This window comes from Cucumis sativus, chromosome 2 (assembly GCF_000004075.3).
Source record: "Cucumis sativus cultivar 9930 chromosome 2, Cucumber_9930_V3, whole genome shotgun sequence".
Lineage (NCBI taxonomy): Eukaryota > Viridiplantae > Streptophyta > Magnoliopsida > Cucurbitales > Cucurbitaceae > Cucumis > Cucumis sativus.
The window spans coordinates 1,267,319-1,293,386 of NC_026656.2; the positions used below are offsets into that span (position 1 = coordinate 1,267,319).

At 35.2% G+C, this 26,068-nt stretch overlaps 1 protein-coding gene across 1 annotated transcript; it reads left to right on the forward strand.

The window, feature by feature from the left end:
- LOC101207579 (nuclear pore complex protein NUP205) lies at positions 1-25,923 on the forward strand. Its single transcript, XM_011650376.2, has 45 exons — positions 1-329; positions 444-539; positions 2,585-2,659; positions 2,755-2,859; positions 2,951-3,061; positions 3,964-4,123; positions 4,665-4,750; positions 4,907-5,029; positions 5,121-5,348; positions 6,593-6,682; positions 8,930-9,091; positions 9,364-9,480; positions 9,574-9,780; positions 10,593-10,694; positions 10,946-11,089; positions 11,530-11,660; positions 11,730-11,849; positions 12,258-12,381; positions 14,418-14,615; positions 15,166-15,284; positions 15,412-15,562; positions 15,690-15,802; positions 15,891-15,972; positions 16,097-16,183; positions 16,332-16,406; positions 16,545-16,739; positions 17,909-18,001; positions 18,083-18,196; positions 18,289-18,459; positions 18,597-18,652; positions 18,723-18,795; positions 18,885-19,075; positions 19,160-19,286; positions 19,375-19,452; positions 19,994-20,158; positions 20,666-20,830; positions 20,903-21,040; positions 22,327-22,470; positions 23,738-23,860; positions 23,954-24,049; positions 24,153-24,290; positions 24,392-24,492; positions 24,834-24,953; positions 25,213-25,345; positions 25,597-25,923. Exons 1-45 carry the CDS (start codon positions 189-191, stop codon positions 25,678-25,680), a joined length of 5,652 nt encoding a protein of 1,883 aa, XP_011648678.1. The 5' UTR covers positions 1-188; the 3' UTR covers positions 25,681-25,923.
- Positions 25,924-26,068: the final 145 nt, after the last annotated feature.

Here is a 26,068-nt window from a genome sequence, read left to right on the forward strand (position 1 = left end):
TCTTCTTCTTCCCCCACTCACTGACTTTGTTCAGTTTGGACCCATATTTTGGGCCTTGGAAGGGTTTATCGAACTGTTTTGCTTCTCAATCGCCCTGCATTTTCCCGCTCTCCAGCTTCCAAGCCCCTTCTTCTTCCCATTTCTATTTTTTGCGGCAGCTTCTGAGTTCTACTTACAGTTCGTCCCGCATGATGTCCTCCAAGCAGAACCTCCACATTATTGAGTCGGCGCTTTTTGGTCCTTCTCCTCCCTCGCCTGCGCAGAGGGTCGAGCTCTTACATGCCATTCACAACTCTATACCTGCTTTCCGGTCGCTGCTTCAGTTTCCTGTACGTATGGCTTTGTTTTTCGTTATTTCCTGAGCTGGGTCTGTGGCATTTTTGTCATTTAGTAGCTTGGCTCTGTCTGTTGGTGTTCTGATTTTGTTGAATTTTGGGTTGTAGCCTCCGAAAGCTTCGGACCGTGCACAAGTTCAATCTAAAGAAGTCAGGCGACCGGATTCTTCAACAATAACTCTCGATGATCAGGATGTTGAAATTGTAAATTCTTCCTCCATTTGTTTTTTCCTGGCTTGTCAATTAGATTATGAGTTTACCACGTAGGTTGTCATGGTATTTAGTTTTGGCTGCTTATTTTTTACTCGACCACAGTAGAAGAATACTAGTTTAAGTAGTTAACCTTCTTCAACTCCTTCTACTTCGGTTTGGTGGGAGACATGTTGCCATTGTATCAACGAAGTTTCATTATCTGTAAACGAGCGGTGACTTGATTCAATTCACTTAACATTTGTTGAGGATCTCATGTTGAAAAGATGCACAATTCTCTCATTTTTTTTATGAAAACAAATGGGTTTGAGATGCAAAAGACCTTACAATTTTTAAGAGAAAACACTATAGGTCATATTATAGCTAATTGACTTTGAGATGGAACCCATGTTTATCTATTATGGTATAACTTACAAGAGCCTATGAAGTCCTTTCATTCTTCAACTTATCTTGGGCTTTCGGAAAGTCAATTAGAGATAATTTGTCTCAAATTCTGGTTGGTCCTCTACTCTCTCCTAAAGCTCAGACACTTTGGTCTAATGCATTTGAAGCTTTAATTTCTAAAATTATAGTTTGAACGAAATCAGAGTTTTTCACGAGAAGGCCTTGGATTGGACATATCATCTTAGTTCTACCAGTCTACTAGCTTCTTCGTGGAGCTCTCAATCTTTATTTTTTGCTGATTACTCTATTCAAGATATTTGTCTTAATTGGACTGTTTTTGTTTTTCTATGGAATCATGGTCTTCACTAGTTTTATCAAGCGGATTTTTTTTGTATTGGGATGTGATGGGGTTCTAAAGATGTGTCGACCTAGTAGAGATATCTAGGTGCATTTGTTGATCCTTAGATTCTATTTTTCATTGAATTTTGAGCTCATTACTATCTTTTAATTAAATCAATGAAAAGTTTTGTTTTTGTTTCAAAAAAATATTTTGTAAAACTATTTGATTGATTGACGGTTTGAGTCTTCTTTGGGATCACCTATCGACAAGTCAGTTTTGCATACTATAAAACCAGCTCTAGCCTCTAACCAAAAAATTGCATAATAAATTGGCGATCGGAGTTAGTTTCTGTTGATTGGCCTAGTTTTTTTTTTCTTTTGTCTTTTTTGCTCATCCTACTAAAGAGGGAAAATGTTGTAGATAGGAGCTCTACTAAAGATTGCTTGGATCAGGGCTCAAAATTCATCTCACTACTCAATAAGACAGTTCTGATGGATTACATTTCTTTTTGAAAAGGAAATGGGGCATTTCATTGATATAGTGAAAAGAGAATGCACCAAATAACATCGAAACAAATTGGAACAAAAACATACCCAAAATGTTGTAGGGTCAATCCATGGTAGTCACGTACTTAGGAATTAATTTCCTACGAGTTTCCTTGACATCCAAATGTTGTAGGGTCAGGCGGGTTGTCTCGTGAGATTAGTTGAGGTGTGCGTTAGTTGGCACAGACACTCACAGATATAAAAAAAACCCAAAAGCCACAACACCAAAAAAAAAAAACTGAAACAAGGAGAGAAGAAATAAACCAGAACCAACCCACACAAAGCAATACAAAACAATTTCAAGAAATTAAACAAAAATGAATTTCAGAGGAGGTAAATTTAACCGCTGCAAACCGTGCAAATGCCGAATTCCCCGAACTAGAATATTTAACACCCACAAATGAACTTTTATGTATATTTATCCTTAGACTCGACATGGACTCAAAGAAAGACAAACTTTTTTTATTATGAAAAGTTCTACTATCCAATAATAGATGAAAATGACATAGTCTATGAATTGTAGATGAGATAAATGACGACCTTCTCCTCCCTCTTAGAACCCTCCCAATGCTCCTTCTTTCACTCCAGTAAAACTTACCTACTAAAAACGTTCATGACTGAAATGTAAAGTGTCTCTAATATTATGTTTTGCATTATTTGTCCATGCTATATATTCATTAAGCAAGATAAGTTTTTCCTATTTTCGTTATAGCATGCCATGAATTTTACATTATTGGCATTATCTAATTTCACTTTCACGTTTGGTCTAGACTTTAAAATTGAGCAATGACCTTCATCTGAATGAAATAGACTGTGTAAACCTACTTGTTGCTGCACATCAAGAGGTATAATTCTCTCTCTTGTTCGTTAACTTGTTATCATATTTCATGTCAGCTTCACTGTCTCCCTTTCGATTACTTATTTTTCTTGTTCTTCATAGTGGGATTTAACGGAACGAGATCCTTTAGAGATTTTCCGTCTTGCAGCAGGGCTTTGGTATACAGAGAGAAGAGATCTAATAATGTCACTCCATACTCTATTGAGGGTATCTATGTTACAGCTTTTTTTACCCTAATTTTTGGTCATGCAATTTTGTTTTTCCTTGCTTACTGTAGATTATATTCTTTCATTTTCAGGCGGTTGTCTTGGATCCGGGATATGAAGTTGGCCTTATCTCTGACATCCAAAGACACCTAGAAGATCTTGTTAATAATGGGCTAAGACAACGGTTGATTGCTTTGATAAAGGTTGGCTCTTCATAGGCTCTCTTGTAGGCTATGCCATATGTTTTAACCTTTCGCTGAAGCTTGGAATCATGTTACTACTTACTATTATTATGATGCTTTATCATCCAAAGCTTCATAGGCTCAGCGAAAGATTGATTGCTTTGATAACAATATGATTTTGAAACAGCTGTTTTGTTCTTGGTGGCCCCAATATTAACAATATGATTTTGAAACAGCTGTTTTGTTCTTAACTTGCAGGAATATGCCAATATTTATCATCTGTTCCTTAATTAAAAATTTCCAGAATACGACTTGAGTTGTTCAGTGTACAATGTAATATGCTCATTTGGTCTTAGCCCTTGTCCCCTTCATGAGCTGTGTGATTAAAAAATGGAATTCTAATTTGTGCTTCTTGTGTTGAAATAACCCAGAGGACACTGTTAATCTAGTCTATTTCTGCCCAGCAGTGGCTTTTCTGGAGTCCAAGCTTTTAGAAGCCTTCAATCTTAGTCGGACTTGCCAACTTAGATGGTAATAGGGTGGTTCTGGCTATAAAAGAGCAAAGACAATACTCATGGAAAACTTTGACTTTTTAGTTTCTAATTTTGGTCAGGAACAATTTTCTTGATGTATGAAATTACAAAAAGAGGGGAGTAAGAACCAAATACAATAGAGTTAGCAGAAACTTCTCCAATTGTGCAAAAATGTAGATTAGCTATAAAGATGGAGTGTATGGGAACCATGGGAGGGTTTCGTTGATCCATGATTTTGTTAGTCTTCTGTAAAATGTTTGGTTGGAACACGATTGAATAATTTATTTTGAAAGATATTGTTTTGTTTCCATATCCAACAACTTTTGTGATCGGGTATAAATATTTTCCCATGGCTATTTTCATTAAAAGATTCCATCTTTCTTATTTCAGGAACTTAATCGAGAAGAACCAGCTGGTTTGGGTGGACCTAGCTGTGAGCGCTACCTTCTTGATTCCAAAGGTGCTCTTGTTGAGCGTCGGGGTGTGGTCAGTCGGGAAAGACTAATAATCGGACATTGTCTTGTCCTTTCTATTCTTGTTGTACGAATAGGTAAACCGTGGCCTTTCTTGAATTGTTTGATGTAGTTGGTTGCATGTTGAAGGTTAACTATGAGTGTTGCTAAGACTCACTGCTTGCTTCATGTTGTGCTTGCTAGTAACATTTGATTGTTGTAGATGCACGTCTTTCTCCATAGACATAGTCACTGTGTTAGGGTACCTGCTTCATGATTGATGAAGAGCTTTGGGTAACATGATTTGATAATTCAGTCTGTACTTTTTGTGAATGGAACTTAGTTAAAATCTGTGAAATGATAATATCTCCTCTCTTTAATCTCTTTTATCCCTAGCAGATAAAGACGCCAATTACCATGTTAAGGATTGATTGTATGTAGATCCTATAGTTTTTGAACTAAAAAAAACTTGTTGAATTATAAGAAACACAGATCAATTAATGCATAATATATGGATAAGTAATATGTCAAGAAACTCTACTTAATAAAGAAGATAGCTCAGTTAAAAATCTACAAGAAAGCATTTGGCCTTTTTAGATAATTAAGCATATGGCAATTTTGTGATTTCGTGTTTATCAGGTCCAAAGGATGCAAGGGATCTCTTTTCTGTTTTAAAAGACTGCGCTGCTGAGCTTAATGAGACGAAAGCTCCCATAAAGCTTCAGGCACGTTAATAATTTCTTCTTTCATTTTTTAGGTACCCTTCAATTTTTTATTAACGTAGAATTGGAGAAGAAAAAGACCCACTAGATACATTTTCTTCTTTTGTTTTTCATTACCTTGCATTCAATTCTCATAGTGGATATATTTTCTTTTTGCAGATTGTATTTAGTCTCCTTTTCTCTATCATTATTGCCTTCGTGTCAGATGCTTTGAGTGCAGTTCCAAATAAAGCATCCATATTGTCCAGTGATGCTTCTTTTAGAAATGAATTTCAGGATAACGTGAGTTTATCAAGACAGTACCATTACTTCCCTGTTTGATACATACATGCATTTTGCTAACATTTTGAGTGCGCTTGTAATTTTTGTTTAGGTGATGGCTTCGGGAAATGATCCAACAGTGGAAGGGTTTGTTGATGCTGTAAGGTTTGCTTGGACTGTTCATTTGCTGCTAATACATGACATGGTTGATGCAAGAGAGGCCATTCCCAATGCTTCGCCAAAAGATTTGGATTACCTACAATCGTGCTTGGAAGTTATTTTTTCCCATAATGCCTTCCAGTTTTTACTTCAAGAAGTTATTCAGACTGCAGCTTACCAGGTTAGTATTTTTTGTTTTAAGACTATTTTGCAAGAATACAGTTTTTGTTGTTCCCATACAAATGCATAACTCTAGTCCCTAGATATAAAGGTAGAGAGAAGCTAATAAAGTTAATGGCCTAACGGTAACAGAGAAGAAAAGGAATAAAAGTAAGAATTTGATTCTCCCAATGGTTGACAAAGAGGTAGGATTTGTGCTGTAAGAGGGGTTCTCTCTCTGTTCCATTTCTTGATTGCAGTGGGTTTCATTTATTTTTTAAATAAATAATAAAAATGACCACTTTCATTTTCAAGCCCACAAAAGAGAGGAAACTATGCAAAAGAATGCCTATGGAGTAGTTACAAAAGTTTTTAACAATTCAAGCCATAAAGAATCATGTTAGCGAACAAGGGACCATGTCTTACTAGGGTCCCTATACCTACCCCTAAATGCCCTATTATTCCGTTCACCCCACAAAGACCATAAAATAGTGAACACCCCAGCAAGCCATAAAAACCGACACTTCGCCCCTGAAGTGAATTGAGGAGGAACTCCCGATCAAACTCCTGGTACCCTTTTGGCGAGCTACCAAGAAACCAAACGTTTGGAAAAACAGCTCCCAAATAGAACTAGCTACCAAAAAACCAAATGTTTGGAAAAACAACTCCCAAATAGAACTAGTATACTCACACTGCCAAAGGATAAGATGGAACTTTTCCTCTGCCTTTTGACAAACACGACTGATATCAACACATTTTTGTAGCACAATGATGGTCAAGAAAGGACAAAACGACCAACCCTAGCTGAAGGACTAAGTGTCCTTTAGAAATGCACAATAGAATCATAACAAGCAACCCTAACTTCGATAGCAAACATGTACTAAATAAGGAAAGATATATGCAAAAGAAAATAACAAAGGAAACTACCAATAAGGTAAGTATTTTGCGCGATCAACATTTTCATAGAACCTTCCTTTTTCAGAAACCACCATTTCAATGGCATTTCTGATAACATTTGAAGGTGTAAAAACAAATATTGCCAACCTCATAATTTCCAACACTTTGTTACTTACATTTTGTTTATGATGTTTGTGCAGCTTTCGTGCATACATTCTTAACAATTTATGTTTGCCTATGGAAAAGAAAGTTATTAGGTGCTAATACTTGTTAAGTATATTTATTTTAAGGTGCTAATATTTTTTGATAGCACCATCTCTTGTTATATTGTTTTGGCTGCTAATATCATCTATTTTATTATGTTGGCAGAATGACGACGAGGACATGATCTATATGTACAATGCTTATCTGCACAAGCTGGTTACTTGTTTTCTGTCTCATCCTTTGGCCAGGGACAAGGTCAGTTAGGAGATTTCCTCCAAGAGTTTCACAGTTTTCTAGTTTTTTTTGGCACTGCTGCATTCCTTAAATTAGCTTTTGATTATTTCCATTAAAGATATATAGGTTAGGATTAAAAGAATTTATTATCTAGCGTGTGAATGAGTTTGTGTTTAGTTTGATTCCTTTACTTGGTTGTTAGTTAACTTAATTAATTGACAGTACTGATTAATATCCTTGAGCTTGTGAATTAGCAATTGAGCGACAAATTTAAAATTTTAAGGATGTGTAAATTAGAGCATGCTTTTTCTTTAACCATGTTACTGGATGTCTTCTCAGATTCTCATGTGAAGTTAAATAAAGGAAATACTACTTTTGCCACAATGTCATGGTACATGAGGATTAGTAATCCAACCACGACGAACTACCTATACAGAAACGAAATAGAATATTATATGCATAATTCTGCATTATTGCATTGTATAAAGAAGATAAATATCCTTATCTCATAAGTGATTGTAGAACCTTCCATAAAATTTAATTTCTATAAACTTCAGTGGGGAATGTTTCCTCCCTTGGATGTAGTTATTGGAAAAACGCTCTTGTTGTTTCGAGGAGATGCCTTGTTATACAACCCTATTTTGAGGCTGCGTATCAATGCGTTGATGAAGGATTCCTACATAAGAGCAGGAGAGAAATATTTTTTATCATCACTCCGTAGGGACTGCAAGGGCACCATTAAATTGAGTTCAAATTTCAATATGGAAGTTATGAAAATGAGAAAGCAACTTATAACGATTTTTCATTAAATATAACCAAGTTACATGAAAATAATCTTGGATAGAGGTAACAAAATACTAGAACGCTTGGGCTCAACAAGTCGATAACTCCAAACATCATAATGAACTAACTAAAATATGGAGCATTACATACTTAGGAGGTGAAATTTACATACTCACACATGATCTCACCATCTAAAGAAGTCGAATGGGGAAATTGGGGACGGGACTCTTCAACATTGAGCTATACGAATGCCCCAAACAAAAACCTTATGCGAAGGAAGATGACATGGTGGAGCTTGCCATCGTTATAGTGGGTATTTTTGGTTCAAAGATGTAGAGACTTCTAGATTTACACCCTCCACTATCAATACTCATCTGTACGTAAGATCTTGAAATAAGTAATAACTAGGAGAGAATAACATACTAGTAAAGATCTTTCAATTATTGCACCCGAGCAAGGTATAGCCAAACCACGTAACCAATAGAGAAAGGCACAAAGACGAGAACCCATCTAAGATGGAGGGGATTATGGTGACACATGCGCTCACATGTCTCATTGCGTGGGAATAGCGGTAGAAGTATGCGGTGTCTCATGAGACTCGCACACTGATTTGATGCTAACCAGATTTTAGGTTTAGGTCGATTTGCGATTATGCTCCCTTTTTGGATTGGGGAGTGACAAGAAAATTAAAATTTTTGATCAAAATTGCAGTAGCAGTGGTGGCTGATGCAAGCAGCAACAGACATCAATTAACCTCAATAGCAACAAGTTTAGGCTTACGAAGCACAAGCTCACAAAACCCAAGGTGGAAACCAAAAGAGTCTTGACCCCAAACCTCATGGTTGATAAACCTAATTTCCCTAGAAAAGGACCTAGTGGTTTGATAGCATGTAAATACTAGGTTTGAGAGAATGATTCAAATATTCCACTAACTGAAGAGCTGTATATAGAGACAAGAGGACAAGTGATGTAGTAGGATTAGAGTAAATTAAGGATTTTCTTGGTCAAGTCCATTAACTGAAGAGTTTTATACTTTGCTTTCTTGGTGTAAATTCACTTCTTAATTTTTGTGATTAGGACCTTGCATCTCTCATTTCACAATGAGATAGTATTATATAATTCCTCATGGCATCTTTTGCCCTTTTGTAATTTTATACTATCAGATCAATGAAATTATTAATACATGTTTCTCATTAAAAAAACTAACAAGGTTAGCCTAAGTAAATAAATGTAAAAAGATAATAAAGAGCAATATCTCTACAATATTTATATACAATGATACAACTTACAAGTTACAACTATACTAATACAAGGACTAGAACATTATAAATAACTGGAATTCTCTATAAAAAAATTGTGTTGACTACTCATGCTTATGTGTCTATGTATATGCATTTCTATAGATACATGTCTAACCTCCTTAACAGTTATCATCTTTCATAGGACTAGTTTAATTTAAGGTTATTGGTCTTTTGTGGTGTGAAGGTGAAAGAGTCAAAAGACAGAGCCATGCACACGCTTAGTCAGTTTCGTGCTTCGGGGTCACAAGATTTCATGCAAGATGGTGATTCAAGTTTCCATCAAGCTAGCGGAACTGTTCCTTCACCTTTTGTCTCCCTTTTGGAGTTTGTTAGTGAAATTTACCGGGTAAACATTGATTGAAGTATTTAAAAGTGCTGAGATGTTGATAAGATAGATACTTTCGGGTCAAATGGGCATGATTTGGTGGTTTGGTACTTTTATTGAAAAATATTTCATGCTATTACTGATCAAGGCAAAATAACTTACTATAGTAAGAGATTTAGAAGGCAACTGAAACGTTCTAGAAAAGGTCGCTAAAGTAATAGCTCACACATGCTGACATTAATTAGGTTTGAAGTTTGATTGTTGAAAGTGCTGAGATTTTGCAATTTGTTCAGCAAGAGCCAGAACTGTTGTCAAGCAATGATGTCTTGTGGACATTTGCCAATTTTGCTGGGGAGGATCATACAAACTTTCAAACATTGGTGGCATTCTTGAATATGCTGAGTACCTTAGTATGTATCTATGCTCTTTTAGGACTACCCAGTCCATCGTTTTTTTCCACGAGAGTTTACTTTCCTATAATTGTTGTTCTACATGCATTTCAGGCTTGTAACGAAGAAGGTGCTTCAAGGGTTTTTGAGTTACTTCAGGGAAAAGCATTCCGGTCTGTTGGATGGACCACCTTATTTGATTGCCTATCAATTTATGATGACAAATTTAGACAGTCCCTCCAAACTGTTGGGGCCCTGTTACCAGAGTTTCAGGAAGGGGATGCAAAAGCACTTGTTGCATATTTGAATGTTCTTCAAAAGGTAATAGTGTCAAATACTATATGGGTTCTAAACTTTTATGCCTTTTCCCTTCCACATTTTTCTGAGATTGTTTTCAAGTTGGATTCTTCAATCCATGACTTTAGTTTTTGTGGGGTTTTGTTTGCATTCTACTTGCTAGACTGACTTATATGTCATCAGTATGGTTATCTAGCTAGTAACATGCACATGAGTTACCACAACATTTGCAGTCACGGATTAAGAAGTCTGAAGGGGAAAGGATTAAGACCCTAATCGTAATAATAAAATGATCAAAAAAATTGTTCAGAATTGAAGTCTTCTTATTATGTCGAACTGGAGGTTCTTTTTGTAGAATTGGGTGCATTTTCACTCCTTTTTAAGTTTGTATCCTTTAACATTATTTGTATTTTTTCTTCCATCAATGATCAAAGCTGGCAATTTGTTAAAGATCGAAGTGGACTTCATCTAGATTTATACTGTTTCTTTCCTTCTCGCATTCAATATTCCTACCACTAGAGCATGGTCTTGATGTGCTCCATCGCTTGAGGGAACTCTTTTTTCCTTTTTTTTTAATATGGTTTACATGCATGCTCTTTTTGTTTAGAAAACCCAGCTCTTTTATTTATTTATTTTTATTTTGGAGAAGATGGATGGTTACAGTAGGGCCTATAAAAGAACAGCTTGGAAGAGAGCCAACCAGATTCTAAGCCAACTATACGAGCAAAAGATTCAATCAATAAGAACAAATAATTCAAATAGGATATGCTATAGATTTCATTGTTTCTTTACTCTTTACTGATCATTTTCATTGTTTGGTATCTGATGAGCTTTAGGTTGTGGAGAATGGAAATCCTGTTGAAAGAAAAAACTGGTTTCCTGATATTGAACCTTTGTTCAAACTTCTTAGCTATGAGAATGTTCCTCCTTATCTAAAGGTTGGTTGTGCTTTTCTTTGTTAAATTTCAAGTAAAAGTATGTTGCACAAGATTCTTCATGTTTTTTACCTTTGGGGACATCTGATAAAATTGGAACGATACAAAAAGCACAAGACTTTTCATATTTTGTCCCTTTTGGGACATCCGATAAAATTGGATCAATACAAAATTTTCATATTTTTGGTGTTAGATACCATGCTTTAGATCTTTTTAAGATTGTTTTTTTGATCAAGTTTGTGATTATAATGTAGGGTGCTTTGAGGAATGCAATAGCATCCTTCATTGAAGTTTCCTCTGAGTCGAAGGATATAATTTGGCTCTATCTTGAGCAGTATGATTTACCTGTTCTTGTGGCATCACATGTTCAGAATGGTACAAAGCCTATTACTTCTCAGGTTAGTTGTTCTCAGATGGTCATTTAAGATAATGTTAAATATTCCAGCAATTAGATTGTTCAAGATCTGGCCTCACTTTTTTGTTTTGTGAAGAGTTGTTATAAGCTATGAAATCGATTTTTTCTGGAGGTGTTACCAGGAGATTTTTGTTGCTAGAGTGGAGGTTTAGCAGGCTCATTATCACTTGTAAATCAAAAATGTCTCACTGGTATCATAGCTATTTTAATATGCTAATGAGATATCTGGTATTGAATGACCTACAAATTAAAGATGTTCTGTTTTGTGCTTGATTAAGAAAAGATGAAGCCTTACAAACACTCTGTTAGTTTGCTTTCTAAAATATGATAATTGTTGTGACTGAACTTTGCTGCAATGGGAATATGTATGGAATATGCTTGTTGTTGTGTTTCGATGCATTCAAGGGGAGTTTTATTTTGCAGGTTTATGATATGCAATTTGAGTTAAATGAAATTGAAGCCAGACAAGAGAGATATCCATCAACAATATCTTTCCTTAACCTGTTAAATGCTCTCATTGGTAAAGAAAGGGATCTAAGTGATAGAGGGCGCAGGTAATTTTTATTGTTTATAGAGGTTTGACTCAATTTTCTTTATTCTAAGTTTTGCAAGTTTTGTTGCAGATTTGTTGGAATATTTAGGTTCATTTATGATCATGTTTTTGGGCCATTCCCTCAACGAGCCTATGCGAATGCTGCCGAGAAATGGCAGTTAGTTGTTGCTTGTCTTCAACATTTTATCATGTGAGTGATGGGTTCAAACTTCAAAAGTGAAGATTTTGATTGAGTTTATGGGCTTTCCATTTGGTCCATGCTGCAACTTTTTGATAGTTCTCATTTTGTATTATCCTACTATGTGGTTGTCATCAAGTCTAAGGCTTTTATGACATTTCTAGTAGTTCATAGATTATTTAAATTCTTATTCCTTAAAAAGATAAGGTAAGGAGGGTTAAAAAAAAATGGGTAGGACGTGCAAGGATTTCAGGCTAGTTAACCATGTTTTAAATTCCTTGTTCATGTTGAAGTGTGTTGCAACACACAGCTCCTTGGTGGAGTACAAATTACACCAAACACTTTTGTAATTATAGTCTTTCTATGATTTTCATCAATTAGAAGGCCATCATTTTTTAGTTTCTTATGGTCAATGTGCAGGATTTTAAAAATGTATGATATTAAAGAAGAAGACATTGACATTGTTATTGACCGATCACAGTCACCAATGGAATCACAATCATCTTCACTTCAAACTCAATTACCAGTCCTTGAGTTGCTAAAAGTACGTATTTTTTACTATTGCTTCATTCGAGCCACATGCAATGAGTTTCTATGGATTTTAATTTGTGATTGTTTTCTACTGATGCAAGCATGTTTCTGTTCATATACAAGGACCCATTCATAATGATGCTTATATCATATTTCATCATTTCTTTGTAAACAATTTCTGTTGCGAAGTCAATTAACTTGGGAGCAATGAAGTTCCACTCTATAAGTTCATCTTATTTGACATGACTGGAACCAAATTTTTGGTCTGTTAGCTTTTCTACCCTTTTAAATGTGCTATGTCTTTGTAAAATATAAATCGTTCAATGAAGTAGACAATAGAGTAAGGGGTCTTTGGGCAAAGACTGGAACCATATTTTTGGTGGATCAACTTCCTTCCTCTTTATTGTAGGATTTCGAGGGAGGCAAAAGTCAAGTGCTTTGAAATTTCATTTAGATTGTCTACTTGGAAAAATGCCTTTTTCTTTAAAAGGAGAAGGCTCTCTCTTATCCTATTGGTGTTGAGTGAGATTCCTAGTTATTTTTGTCTCTTGAGAGAGTGACAAGGAATTTCTTGTGTGAAGATGTTGATGAGGAAGGAGGTGGTAATTAATTCAATGGAGTTGGGGGGGCCTTGGGATTGGTAGCTTAAGATTATATAACGAGGCTCTATTGGTGAAATGATTGTGGTGGTTCTTTATGGAGTCTGGTGTTTTGTAGCACAAAGTGGTTGTGAGCTAGTATGGCCCAGACTCTTTTGCATGGGTAGTAGATGATGGCACCAAAGGGCCAAGCAAAAGCATTTTGGAAAACAATTTTCTTCAACTTTGTTTCTTTTCCTCGTGTATGTTCTATTGGAGAGGGCATGAACGTATATTGTTAGAAGGATTGGTGAGTGGGAGATTGACCCTTTTGGGAGTTATTCCCTTGTTTTCTTTGAAATGAAAACAAGCTTCTTTATTAAAGTTAATTAAAGAGGCTAGTTGTTCCCTTGTTTACACCATCTTTCTAGTAAGGAGTTGGTTTTTGTGGATCAGTAGCATTTGATTCTTCTTTCTCTTTGTTGTTGGGATTCAAGCACATTCATTTTGATGGATAGGTGCTTAGCATTGTTGATCTACTTTCTATCCTTTATAATCACAAGTTTTTTGAAGGAGAAAGGATTCTAGGCTTAGGACCCCTGATTTTTCTAGGGGCTTCTTTTAGCCCCTTCTTTTGGGTTTTGTCTGTTCCTTTCTCATCCCAACTCACTTTTGCTTTCTCCTCCACCAGGAAGATGTATGTTTTTCTTTTTTCATTTTAAAGGAAAAAAGTCTGTTTATTAATATGATGAAATGAGACTAATGCTCAAAGTACAAAAGAAATATACAAAGAGCTTGAATCTCTAAGGGGCAAAGAAACCAGAACATTAACATTCTTCCCTTTCTTTGTTTCAACAATGGTGCATTTTTTCGCAGACGTCGATATGAAGATTTGCACCATGTTATGGGGTTGCAAGTTTGTTCATTCTCTTTGGCATCGTTTGCTGGAGATGTTCAATTTGTGCTTCATTTGGAATCAAGATGGGTATGCTATTATTGAGAAAGTGCTCACCCTTTTAGGAGAAGGGATATTTGGTGCAAGTATTTTATGGGGAGCTGGCTTGAGAGAGACCATATGACTTCTAGTGCCTCCATTTAGGCTTCTGTACCTGGGTTGTTTTATAATTGTGATCTTGGTTTGATTTTGTTGGATCAGAGTCTTAGATTGGTTTCTTATCCTTTTTATTTTTTTATTTTTGCATATTTCACATTGTTATTTTTATAAAGTAGATCAAGTTTTTTTGCGCAATAGGTTTTCTCAATCTAAACAGTAATGTCTCCACCTATACAACCGGTCAACTAATTAAAATAACCACCTGGACTAAAACTCAAAGTAACAGTCAACTAAAAGAGATATAGGTAACTGATCATCAGTTTAAAGAATTATAACTCCATTCCTGCATCATTGTGTTTTTTAATATTTTCATTTTAGTGGAAATATCTGAAGTTTTTGCCTTTTATCATTGGTTAGGATTTCATGAGTGGGAAATCTGTTTTTAGAAACATCATGGGTATTCTTCTGCCTGGTGTTGGTTCTCTCATAAATGAAAGGACGAGTCAGATTTATGGACAACTCTTGGAGAAGTCTGTGGAACTATCTCTTGAAATAATGATTCTTGTATTAGAGAAGGATTTACTTCTGGCTGATTATTGGCGCCCTTTATATCAGGTAAGTATTTCATTTGTTGCAGTTATTAGCGTCAGTTTTTTCTTTATCCGTATGAGTGAGTGAATTGGTGATTTGTGCATATGCTTTTGAATAGGACTGGCATTAAATATTCATTGAATACTATAAGTATTGACCAGCCCTAAAGTTTTCCTTAATTAATTTTTTCAGTCATCTAGGGTTTAAAATTTGAAAGTGGTTTTAGAATTTCTCCATTATTTTCTTTATACTGTTTTTGTAATATTGTCTGGAGAACGTCTTGTTCTCCGTACCCTTTTTTTTCTTTTTTGAAAAACAGAGTTGTGAAAAAATGATATTGGCAAAGATTCTTTTATTTTTGTAGGTTCCATTACCTATGTACTCTAAATGGCCCCGGAACTAAGTTTTCAATAAGTGACAATTAATTTTGTTTCTACTCTGTTTGACTTTTTTATTTATGCAGTGGGAAACTTGAACTCATAGTTAGATCATGTACGTATCTTCTGTATGTCTTCTGTACATTTTGTCTGTCTTAAAAAATTAATTGCTCCTTGATTTGACCTAATTCTTGCAGCCTTTGGATGTCGTCCTCTCTCAAGATCACAGTCAAATTGTTGCACTGTTAGAATATGTCAGATATGAATTTCATCCTAAGATTCAGCAGTTGTCTATCAAAATAATGAGTATTTTAAGGCATGCCTTTCTTCTTTTTCTCAATTGTCGTAGTATGGCAAATATGAAAATATTAGAAGAATATTGAATTTTTATGTTTATAATATGTTGACTTCAAACTTCTAAAGATGATATTTGTTGGTTGCAGTTCTCGTATGGTTGGGCTTGTACAGTTACTACTAAAATCTAATACTGCGAGCTCTTTAGTTGAGGATTATGCATCCTGCCTTGAGTTAAGATCTGAAGAGTGTCATACAATAGAAAACAGTGGAGATGATCCTGGTGTTCTTATAATGCAGGTTTTGTATTGCCATTCTTTTACTGCCAAGTTTGATTTCTTATTTCTAGTAACTGAAAATCCTCGGAGTCTTGACCTTTTGAACCAGTTGGATCACAAACCATCATTTTTGTTCTTATTTTCTGCAGCTTCTCATTGACAACATTAGCCGACCAGCTCCAAATGTTACACAGTTGCTACTTAAATTTAACCTTGAGACATCCATTGAGCGGACAATTTTGCAGCCAAAATATCATTATAGGTGATTTTATGGTTGTAAGATATGTTGTTCACTATTGTATTGTTAGGTCACATTATATTACAATAGTTGTATGATTCTTCCTTTGTAGTTGCTTGAAGGTTATTCTCGAGATTTTGGAAAAGCTTTCAAATCCCGAAGTCAATTCCCTGCTTTATGAGTTTGGTTTTCAGGTCAGATGTGGATTACGATTGCCTGTTTCTAATTAGGGGATATGTTGATTTTTACGTCCTGACCTTTTCTTCCTTCCTTTTGCCTTTTGCCTTTCATTAAGTCTAAATTGATGTACTTGTACAGCTTCTTTATGAGCTATGCTTAGATCCTCTAACATCTGGGCCAGTTATAGATCTCTTGAGCAACAAGAAGTACTATTTCTTTGTTAAGGTATGAACACGTGCATTCTGGATAGAAAGATTTATGTATTGGTCAAAATATTGTTTTTTTCTATGAATTTATTGGTCAAAATGTTGTATTCATTTATTGAATTTTTTTCCACCCTTCCCTTCTGTACCCTTCATGCTTGTATTGGCAGCACTTGGATACAATTGGTGTTGTTCCCCTTCCCAAGAGAAATAATCACACTCTCCGTGTCAGTTCCCTTCATCAGGTTTGTCTTTCCTTGATGGATCACGGAACTTCTTAACCATGCCCATGCTTGCATTTTCAATTTTCCGTACATGTTCTGGTGCTTGCCATTTATAACCAGACAAAATGGCTATTTATCTTTCTATTTTCTTTTTTCAAGAGAGCATGGTTGCTTAAACTTCTAGCAATTGAGTTGCATGCTGCTGACTTGAGTAGCCCGATCCATCGAGAGGCATGTCAGAGTATTCTTGCGCACCTGTATGGGATGGAAATAGTTGATACTGGATCAGGTCCAATCTTCTCACTTCAAAATCATGTGGTGGATCCTGGAGTTAGAACTACGAGTAAGAGCAAGGTACTTCATTCGATACCAACCATTCATTTTCTATGTGCAGTAAGTGGATATTTGTTTTCGTTTTCTTAAACTATTTTTTTTCTCTTATCAAGAAGTGATAATTGATTGCTGTCTAGGACAATTAATTATTTGATTTCAGGCCATGTCTCTCCTTTTACGTTTTTAGGGAAACAGAATTTAGAATTTCATCGATGTAATGAAATATACAAAATAGGAGGAAACCTTCAAAGCTAATCGTGTACATGAACTTCAAGCCTCATTTGATTTAGTCTAATACTGTCAAAGCACTGTTAGCAGAAATTTGGTTTGAGAAGAATCAAAGAGTCTTCGATGACAAATGTTCAACTTAGATGGATCATTTGTAGACTTTTCTATCCAAAACTTTTGCCTTAGTTGGAGAACTTCTATTTTTATTAACTAAAATTTTCAACTTGGATTGTTTGGTTTCTTGTTTAGCTTAGTTTAGCCTTGTTGTTAGTAGCATCTAACTTGGTCTCTTTTATGTATGTATTGTTCTGGGCGTGATGGTTGGTGCTATAAATGTGTCAACCTGGTTAAGATATCTGGGTGCGCTTGATCCTTAATTTTTTATGATTATTTTGTAAGAACTTGTTGTCCTACCTCTTCATTTATTCAAAGAAGTTTTGTTTCCGTTTCAAAAAAGAATAAAAAGTCTTCCATTTGGCACATATACTAGAAAGCAAATACGTAAAGCATCTATTTAGCTTACACCAACTAGAGCTGTAAGCAAATTAGGATCAAATGGATAAGTAAGTTTCTCACATTTCCCTCAAGGGTTGTTTCTTTCACGCCAAGTGCTCCATCAGGATAAGATGGTGAATTTTATTTTTACTTTTGCTTCAACCCTCATTTTGAAGTCTCAAGTAAGTCTGAAAAGTAGATGTTGTAGATGCTGGTAGCTTTTAAGGTGACATCCTAACCGCTTACCCTACCGATTCACCCCACTCCCTCCCACAAAAAAATGTTTGTTATTGAATAAAAGGGGGAACAATGGGGAACAATGGAAGGGTACCCATGGATTCATATTCTAGTGATTATGGCACATATGAAATTGACCTTTTTTTTGTAATAAGTTCCAGTTTTTGGAGCGCTACTGAGCTGGCTTGGGTTAGTTTTAAATTTTTTCTCCTGAATTTTTTTGTTTTTAGGCACTGGAGCTACTTGAGGTTGTTCAGTTCAGAACTCCTGATACCTCAATCAAGCTTCCCCAAGTTGTTTCAAATATGAAGTACGAATTGCTGGTAATATTCTTGTACGCTGGCTTCCTTCATCTTTTCTTTGCATTATTTGCTTCCAATGCTGGCCTTATTCTTATTTTGTAGACAAAAGACATACTTGGGAATCCTTCAACTTCTCAAAAGGGTGGGATCTACTATTATTCAGAGCGTGGTGACCGCCTGATTGACCTTACTTCCTTTTGTGATAAACTTTGGCAGGTTGGTGAAGGAAAAATCAGTTTCTTCTTTTGACAAAAAAAAAAAAAAATTTGACGGACTTCAGTAGTATTTGTGTGTTTTTTTTCTTTTAGAATTTTAATTCAGATAATCCCCAACTAAATAATATTGGGAGTGAAGCTGAACTTGAAGAAGTAAAAGAAACCATTCAACAATTTCTACGATGGGGATGGAAGTACAACAAAAATCTTGAGGAACAGGCTGCACAACTTCATATGTTAACTAGCTGGTCACAAACCATTGAGGTCTATTGTTTCTTTCCTATTTGAGCTAGTTGCATGCTTGTTTTGTCGGGCTCCTGTAGAATATTCCACAATTCTAGTTTCAATGTTTAACATTTTGTTTCCAACAGCATCTAATGATAAGCAGTTTGTTATTATAGGTTACAGTGTCCAGAAGAATATCATCACTTGAAAACCGATCGGATATTCTATTTCAGTATGTTCATATTTATACCTCGTCTTTCTTCCTGCTTTTCATATTTTTAACTGTTTATTATTGTGGACAGACTTCTTGATGCCTCCTTGAGCGCATCTGCTTCTCCTGATTGTTCTTTAAAGATGGCATATCTTTTGTGTCAGGTCTATTTATTCTTCCCCATTGCTAATATTGACTTCTACATCTTTCATTCATTCTAGTACCTAATGTCTTTAGATCTGGAATTTCACAGGTCGCACTGACATGTATGGCCAAGCTAAGGGATGAAAGATATTCATGTCCTGGTGGTTTAAATGCTGATAGTGTCTCATGTCTCGATATTATCATGGTGAAGCAAATATCTAATGGGGCTTGTCATTCTATTTTACTAAAGCTCATTATGGCCATTCTTAGGAGTGAATCATCAGAAGCTCTAAGGAGGCGGTATGTTTATTACTGCTTCGAACGGTGTTGGCTTTGTGGCTTACTGGTTTGAACCTAATGTTATGCTTTTACATTTTTCTACAGCCAATATGCTTTGCTTCTTAGCTACCTTCAGTATTGTCAGAATATGCTGGATCCAGATGTTCCAACATCGGTTCTGCAAGTTCTACTTTTAAATGAACAAGATGGAGATGATGTGGATTTACAAAAGGTTGTCAGCTTTGGTTAATAAATGCTTCTCGAACTTCGACAGGTTTCTTTTAAATATAAAAAAAAATAACCGTTCCTTTGCTTTGCAGATTGACAAGAACCAGGCTGAACTTGCTCATGCTAATTTTTCAATTCTTCGTAAAGAGGCTCAATCTATCTTGGATGTGGTGGGTTTCTTCTTGTCCTTGAGATATGCGAACAATTAGATCCTGGTTGATTTGTATCATTGTTTAATGTTTACTGATTTTGGACTAGGCAGCATTTTTGCTGGTAGTGATCTTTGACGAATTAGAAACCTTTCGAATATCAAGAGCAGCAAATGGGTCTACAAACAATTGGGCCTCTATGTGCCTATCTTGTCCCATATGTATATAGTGTGGAACGGCCAAACATGTATAACAATTACATTAGATGTAGAAACGTAAGAAGTCAGAAGTTTGGACAAGGCAGCTTCACAAAATTCTGCTCTAGAATACTAGATTCCAGGTTATAAATGTTAGAAAATTTTGAAATTTGATAAAATTTCTGTTGAAATGAAACAGAAAGGAAAAAAATGTATAGTACGTAGTGCAAGACTATCATATCTCTCAAACCATTCTTGGTCTCTTTATTTAAAATGTTATTGTTTTCCTTCAATGTTTTACATATTTAATTTTTTTCAAGGGGATTCTTTTAATGCTATTTAATCTTTTGATCTGTAATCTTCAGGTTCTCAAGGATGCCACGCAAGGCAGTGAACCAGGGAAGACTATATCACTCTACATTTTGGATGCATTAATCTGTATAGATCATGACAGATTTTTTTTGAATCAACTTCATAGCAGGGGATTTTTGAAGTCTTGTTTGATCAGCATAAGCAATGTTTCACTTCAGGTGGTTGTTTCCACTCTGCCGTCATATTATTTTGAGATATTTATAGCTTAGATTGGTCTAAGGATTTTCCATTAATGATTAGATGTTATAAATTATGAAACGGGCTATAGAATGTGATAAATGGAAATTCTTTTGGAAGTTCATTTAATCTCCCTTCCCCATTTGTTGATTTAACGTGGCAATGATCTTTCTTGATCTGTGTGCCCATTGGTAGCTGTCTGATCGATTAGGTTTTTACTTAATGAAGCTCATTTAACTGCTCTTGTGTCAAGGTTTTGGGATCTCTTAAATTTTCTTTCTCGTGGGGAATGAGTACAATTATTGGATCGATTTTGAGTTGGTTTGTTTCTAAGTGCGTCTTTTGGGTCATCAGTATTTGGATCTATTATGAATTGGTTTGTTTCTAAATGCAACTTTTTTGGGGGATATATAGAATCGGAGTATTGTTTCTTTAAGAATAGTGGTTATTATCGATGTGTAATAAAGCCTGCTGAAATTTCACTTTAGGATGGTGCTCATTCTTTTGATTCTTTGCAACGAGCTTGCACTCTAGAGGCTGAACTTGGCTTACTGTCGAGAATTAGCCATAAGTATGGAAAATTTGGGGCCCAGCTTCTCTTTTCCACAGGCGCTTTGGAGTACCTTGCATCATGTAGGGTAGTCAATATACAGGTGATTATCTAACTATGCACTAATGTTATTGGATTTTTAATAAGATATTAGTTTAATGAAGTGCTGTACCAGGGAGGATTGAGGTGGGTTGATACGAACCCTCATAGAGATGTAGCAGGGAATATTAACAAGCGACAAAGTATCATAACACCAATTTTGAGACTGCTGTTTTCCTTGACGTCATTAGTTGACACATCGGAGTTTTTTGAGGTCAGCATACATTTGCTAAATTTTCCCTTTTGCCATTTTCTTGTCATTCTTAGCATGCATTTTTTTTGGTCTTTTTTTTTAAGGAGTATGCATTTTGCCCTCCCATCCTCACGTTACTCTCTCCTAATTCCTGTGTCAAGTTAGGAGGACTTCAACTATCTCATTCTTTATTGTCCTTTCTCTTCAACTATTTTTGGATTGTATCCTGAGTATTTTGGTAATCTGTTGCCACTTGCCACCCAATCCATTGTCCTAGGGAATGTTTATTGAATTTTTTTTTCACTTTAAAGCCAGATTAGTTTGCAGTGATGCTAGCAAATGACCATTTCTTAAATTTATTTTATTGAGACTTTAAATGAGAAAGTAAGAGATCCGGACCTCTTGTTCTAGGACCCAATTGAGCTCTGCTCATTTTGGCAATGTTTTTGGAAGATTTTGTTGTTATTTTTGAATGGAAGGTGACTTCTATGACTGAGGTTCGTCACATTGCTTTTAACTGGGTTTTGTGTAGAAAGATGGCCTTTTATAAACTTTTTTTTTTGTTTTTTGTTTCTTTTGATATCAATGTCAATTAGAAGGCATGTCCTCAATGACACTTGATTTAGGTGTGGGTTATTCATTATCATCTTCTTGCTATTATCAAATAGTTTTTTTTTATTTATTTGTTAAACATATATCGAGCTATGCTCATCTTAACAATCTAGCAAAAGACTTAGTTATTCTAGTGGAAATAAATAGAAGAATGTTTGGAGATTCATCTCACGAGATGTTCCATTTGACCCTGCAATATTTGGATATCAAGGAAACTCATAACCTTTTAGTCCTTTATCAAGGTCATGCTCTCCTATTTACTACAAGGCCAACCCACGATGGTTTTTTTTTAATTTTTATTTTTGTTAATAAAATTAAAATGAAAAAAAGAATGTTTGGAGATATGGAAAAGGGATTCGGGGGGCTTCTATGACCTGGTTCACCACATTCCTTTTAATTGGACTTTCCTTTCATTAATGTTCTACCCTTTTTTGTATAAGAAACCATTTCATTGATCAATGAAATATTCAAAGTACAACAAAGATTACAATAATAATCCAAGATCAAGAAGAACCGAAAGAACAACCCCATCGAAAGATGAAAAAAATTCAGTGTTTACGTGAATTAGAAGGCATGTTCCTAAATGTCACTTGATTCTATCCTCTTGTTTTTATTATTTCTTTGATGAATATTTAAGTTTATTTTTATTTAAAAAATTGGTTTAGCTTTAGACGTTATTTGATGTATAATTATAGGTGAAAAATAAAATTGTGCGAGAAGTTGTAGATTTTATTAAAGGACACCAGCGACTGTTTGATCAAATACTTGGGGAGGATGTTACTGAAGCTGATGATGTAACACTGGAGCAGATTAATCTGCTGGTTGGTTCGTTGGGCAAGGTAACAACATTAATTATTTTGTGATATCTTTAATAAGAGAAGAGAACATTGTTGTATTGTATCTCTGGGCTGATTGACATTGCAATTCTTTTGTGCATTTCTTGTTAAATTGGTTGGCACTTGTGAGAGTATATGATATTTTAAAAGGAAAAAACCACGATTTATGTTTACTGGAATATCATCATAGAAGCGAAAGTATTGCTGTCTTGTGGTCATCGGAATATCTGCATCTTTGTTTCTCATATCGCCCTGTGATTTATCACAGCCATGTAAGAATTTCAGTGTAGTCAAAGGATCAAAATGTTTATGCAAGGCATTGTCAAAAAAGAAATGTTTATACAAGGCAATTACAATTGATGAGATTGAAATCATACTGGAAGAAGTCGTACAATAAAATAAGATTTCACTGAAATAAAACAAGGCAATTACATCTTTGTTTAATGCATGAATATATGGACAGATTCATGTGTAGTAGGGATGCTTGTTGGTTAGTTGGTTGGCGTTAGTTTTGGAGAAAAACCGACACAGAAAACTGACCAAACAGAAACTGATGGTTTTTGGGGCAGTCTGCTGCTGACCAACAGGTAGGTTCGGTTGGTTTTTTCTTTTAATTTTTAACTAGAAATACGTTTTTGGAGAAGAGAGACGGCAGAGACATTAAATGGTGAGGGAAGTTGAAACTTGCCGAGGTGAGAGAGGAGAAATGGAGATGCATGCACATGAGGCTTTGGGGCTTCAAATTGAAGATGAGAAACTAGAAAGAGTACAAATAGTGTTGTTTCGGTTTTTTTAATTCTAATTTTACCTTTAATGGACTGACTAACCTATGTCCTGTTTCTCCAAAAACTAATACCATTGACATTGGTTTTGTTTGGTCAAGTCCGTTTTCAGTTCAATTGTGTTCACCCCTAAATACTTGGCGGTTGACAAGGTGGATGGTACTTTGTTGTCTTTTTAAAAGGATCGTAACAAACAACATTTGTAGATCGGTAAACTTTTACTGCAAAAAGTAGCCCAAGTTGGGCAATATTATGCATTATAATATCCAAAAATAGCTGTGAAAATCAAGTTTTAGGCCTGACATATATATATATTTTGTTGACTAATGTTTCTCTAAGTGTTTCATTTCTGTGATATTTTTATCTTATTATTATTAGTTTTTGAAACTTGATATTTTATCTTATTTACATGTTGCCCCTTCTTTCATTTGATTGAATTTTGATGTATTGTTTGTTTTTTTGTTTTTTTTCTCATTTTTCTGGTAAAGGTTTGGCCGTATGAGGAGACTGATGAATATGGTTTTGTTCAAAGTCTCTTCCAATTGATGCATTCACTTTTCTCTCGTGAATTGAATTCTTTTTCTTCTGGCCCAGGAGTTAAATTACTTAAGGTTAGCGTTACTTTTTCTTTGCAAAATTATACTTAAACCAAGTTCCTTAGTGTCAGCCTTCTAATGGGTTTTTATTTTTAATTCTTTTTTCAGAACAGGAGAAGTTCAGAACTCTACTCCATTGAGCTGAACTTCAGTTTAATCTCTTATTTATATTTTCTAGTTACAAGGAAATCTCTAAGATTGCAGGTACTTCTTTTTCAGTGTTCTCATGCAAAAATGACTGACAAATTTGAATATGACCACTGGGATTGAATATTTGGAATTTGACTTTCTGTTGTTTTTCGTTCAGGTCTCTGGTTGTTCGTCTAGCCACAAGTCTCCTGTTAGGTCTCAGCCTCCCTCTTTGGATTTGCTCGGGACTCTCCTTAATTCTATGACTACTACTCTCGAAAGAGCAGCTGAAGAAAGATCATTGTTATTAAATAAGGTGCTTCCATGCAGGAGCAAAGATCTTGCTGCATTGTATTTCTCTCTTCCTAGTCATTATATGGGTCAAATGCATTGTTATCATGGTTTTAAATTTTGCAGATTCAAGACATAAATGAACTGTCGAGACAGGATGTAGAGGAAATTATTGTACAGTGTGTTGGCGAAGATTTTGCCTCATTATCCGATAACATCCAGAGAAGGTGCCATTCTTCATGTCATTTTTTTAGTTGGTTTTTCAGTGTTAATTTTGTTATGATTGTGACAAGATAAGGGATTTCTTCTTTGTGTCCTTTGATGGCTAAGTATGTATTGTTCCTGTATGAAAGATGTCCTATACAAGTATTTTAGTGGGCACACTCTGTTATCCTTTCACATTATATGAGTTTAAAATTGTTGTTAGTTTTCCTCTTTTTGTTTCACTCCTCTTGAGTTTGTGTTCTGGAGCTTTAGTCACTTTCATCCTTTCAATAAAAAGGTGTCTTTTGTTTTTTTAAAAAAGGGGTTGTTGTGTCATTCCTAAAGGATTCATCTTTTTCTGCAGGAGATATGTTGCGATGATTGAAATGTGCAAAGTTGTTGGAAATAAGAATCAGATGATTACATTATTACTTCCTCTTACTGAATATATCTTAAATGTCATTCTTATCCACTTCCAAGACAGGTGAGTTATATTTATCACCCAGGATAACGGGATATTGTACTTACTAATGCTGACAAGTTATAAAATATGAACATAGATCAATTTATTGCATTTCTACTTAGTCTAGGAGGCCACTACTTTCATGTTTATGTATTATTTTCATAAGGATACTTTTTATCAAGACATAATTGTATCATTTTCAGTTGGATGCATACTTGGGTAACAAGATGCAGATCTTGTCACTTGGTTAGTAATTTTTCTTTTTCTTTTGGCTTCGCAGCACTTCTATTCCCAGTGGGAATGCAAATATTAAAGCAATTTCCTATCATGCCGAATCTGACTCTGCCCAGGAAATAACTTCATTGTCTGGAAAATTGATTCCTATCTTAGAAAGGCTTGAGTTGCTAAGCGAGGTATTCTTGTCGTGATTCATTCTTTGACTACTTGCAGTTATTTGCTGTCCTTAAAAAACAACGGCCAATATTCTTGTTACTAAAAATTCAAACTATAAAATTGTATATCCTTCAGTCTAAATGGCAAGTTAGAGTTGTGTACTTCACGTCGTCTATTGGCTTTATTATTGTTTTCTGTCACTTCTAATGTTTGCATGTTTGAAGTTGAATATAATCTTCTATTTTTCTTCTCTTTTTTTGTTGTGTTCCAGAATAAAGTAGGACACAATCTCAAGGTTTTTCGCAGATTGGTGACTTCACTCAAGGAGCTGGCAATTCAAAAGTTAGCTCTATGAGGGGTTGTATTATATGCTACCATCCTGTACCAAGCACTGGTTAATATTCATGTTAATGATCTGATTTGTTTTACCATATGAAATTATTTCTCTTCCTTCCTGTTTAAGCTTACTCCTTTTGTTAATAGTTAAGTTTATAGGCATAATCATTAAATTGACTTCAGTGTAAATGGTTCTTTTCCATCAGAACAGTTATGTTTCATTTTCTTGGGTTGTATACATATTTTGATTTTATTATTTTCATCAGAGGGTTTAACTAACATATAGTAATGAGTCAATGAGAAGGTCACATCGCTCCCAATATCATGCAGAAGAGATCACAGTCAAGTTTCATCTACCCCTTGCTAAATAAGGAGGGGTAGGATCTTTGTAGGATTCAGATTTAGAT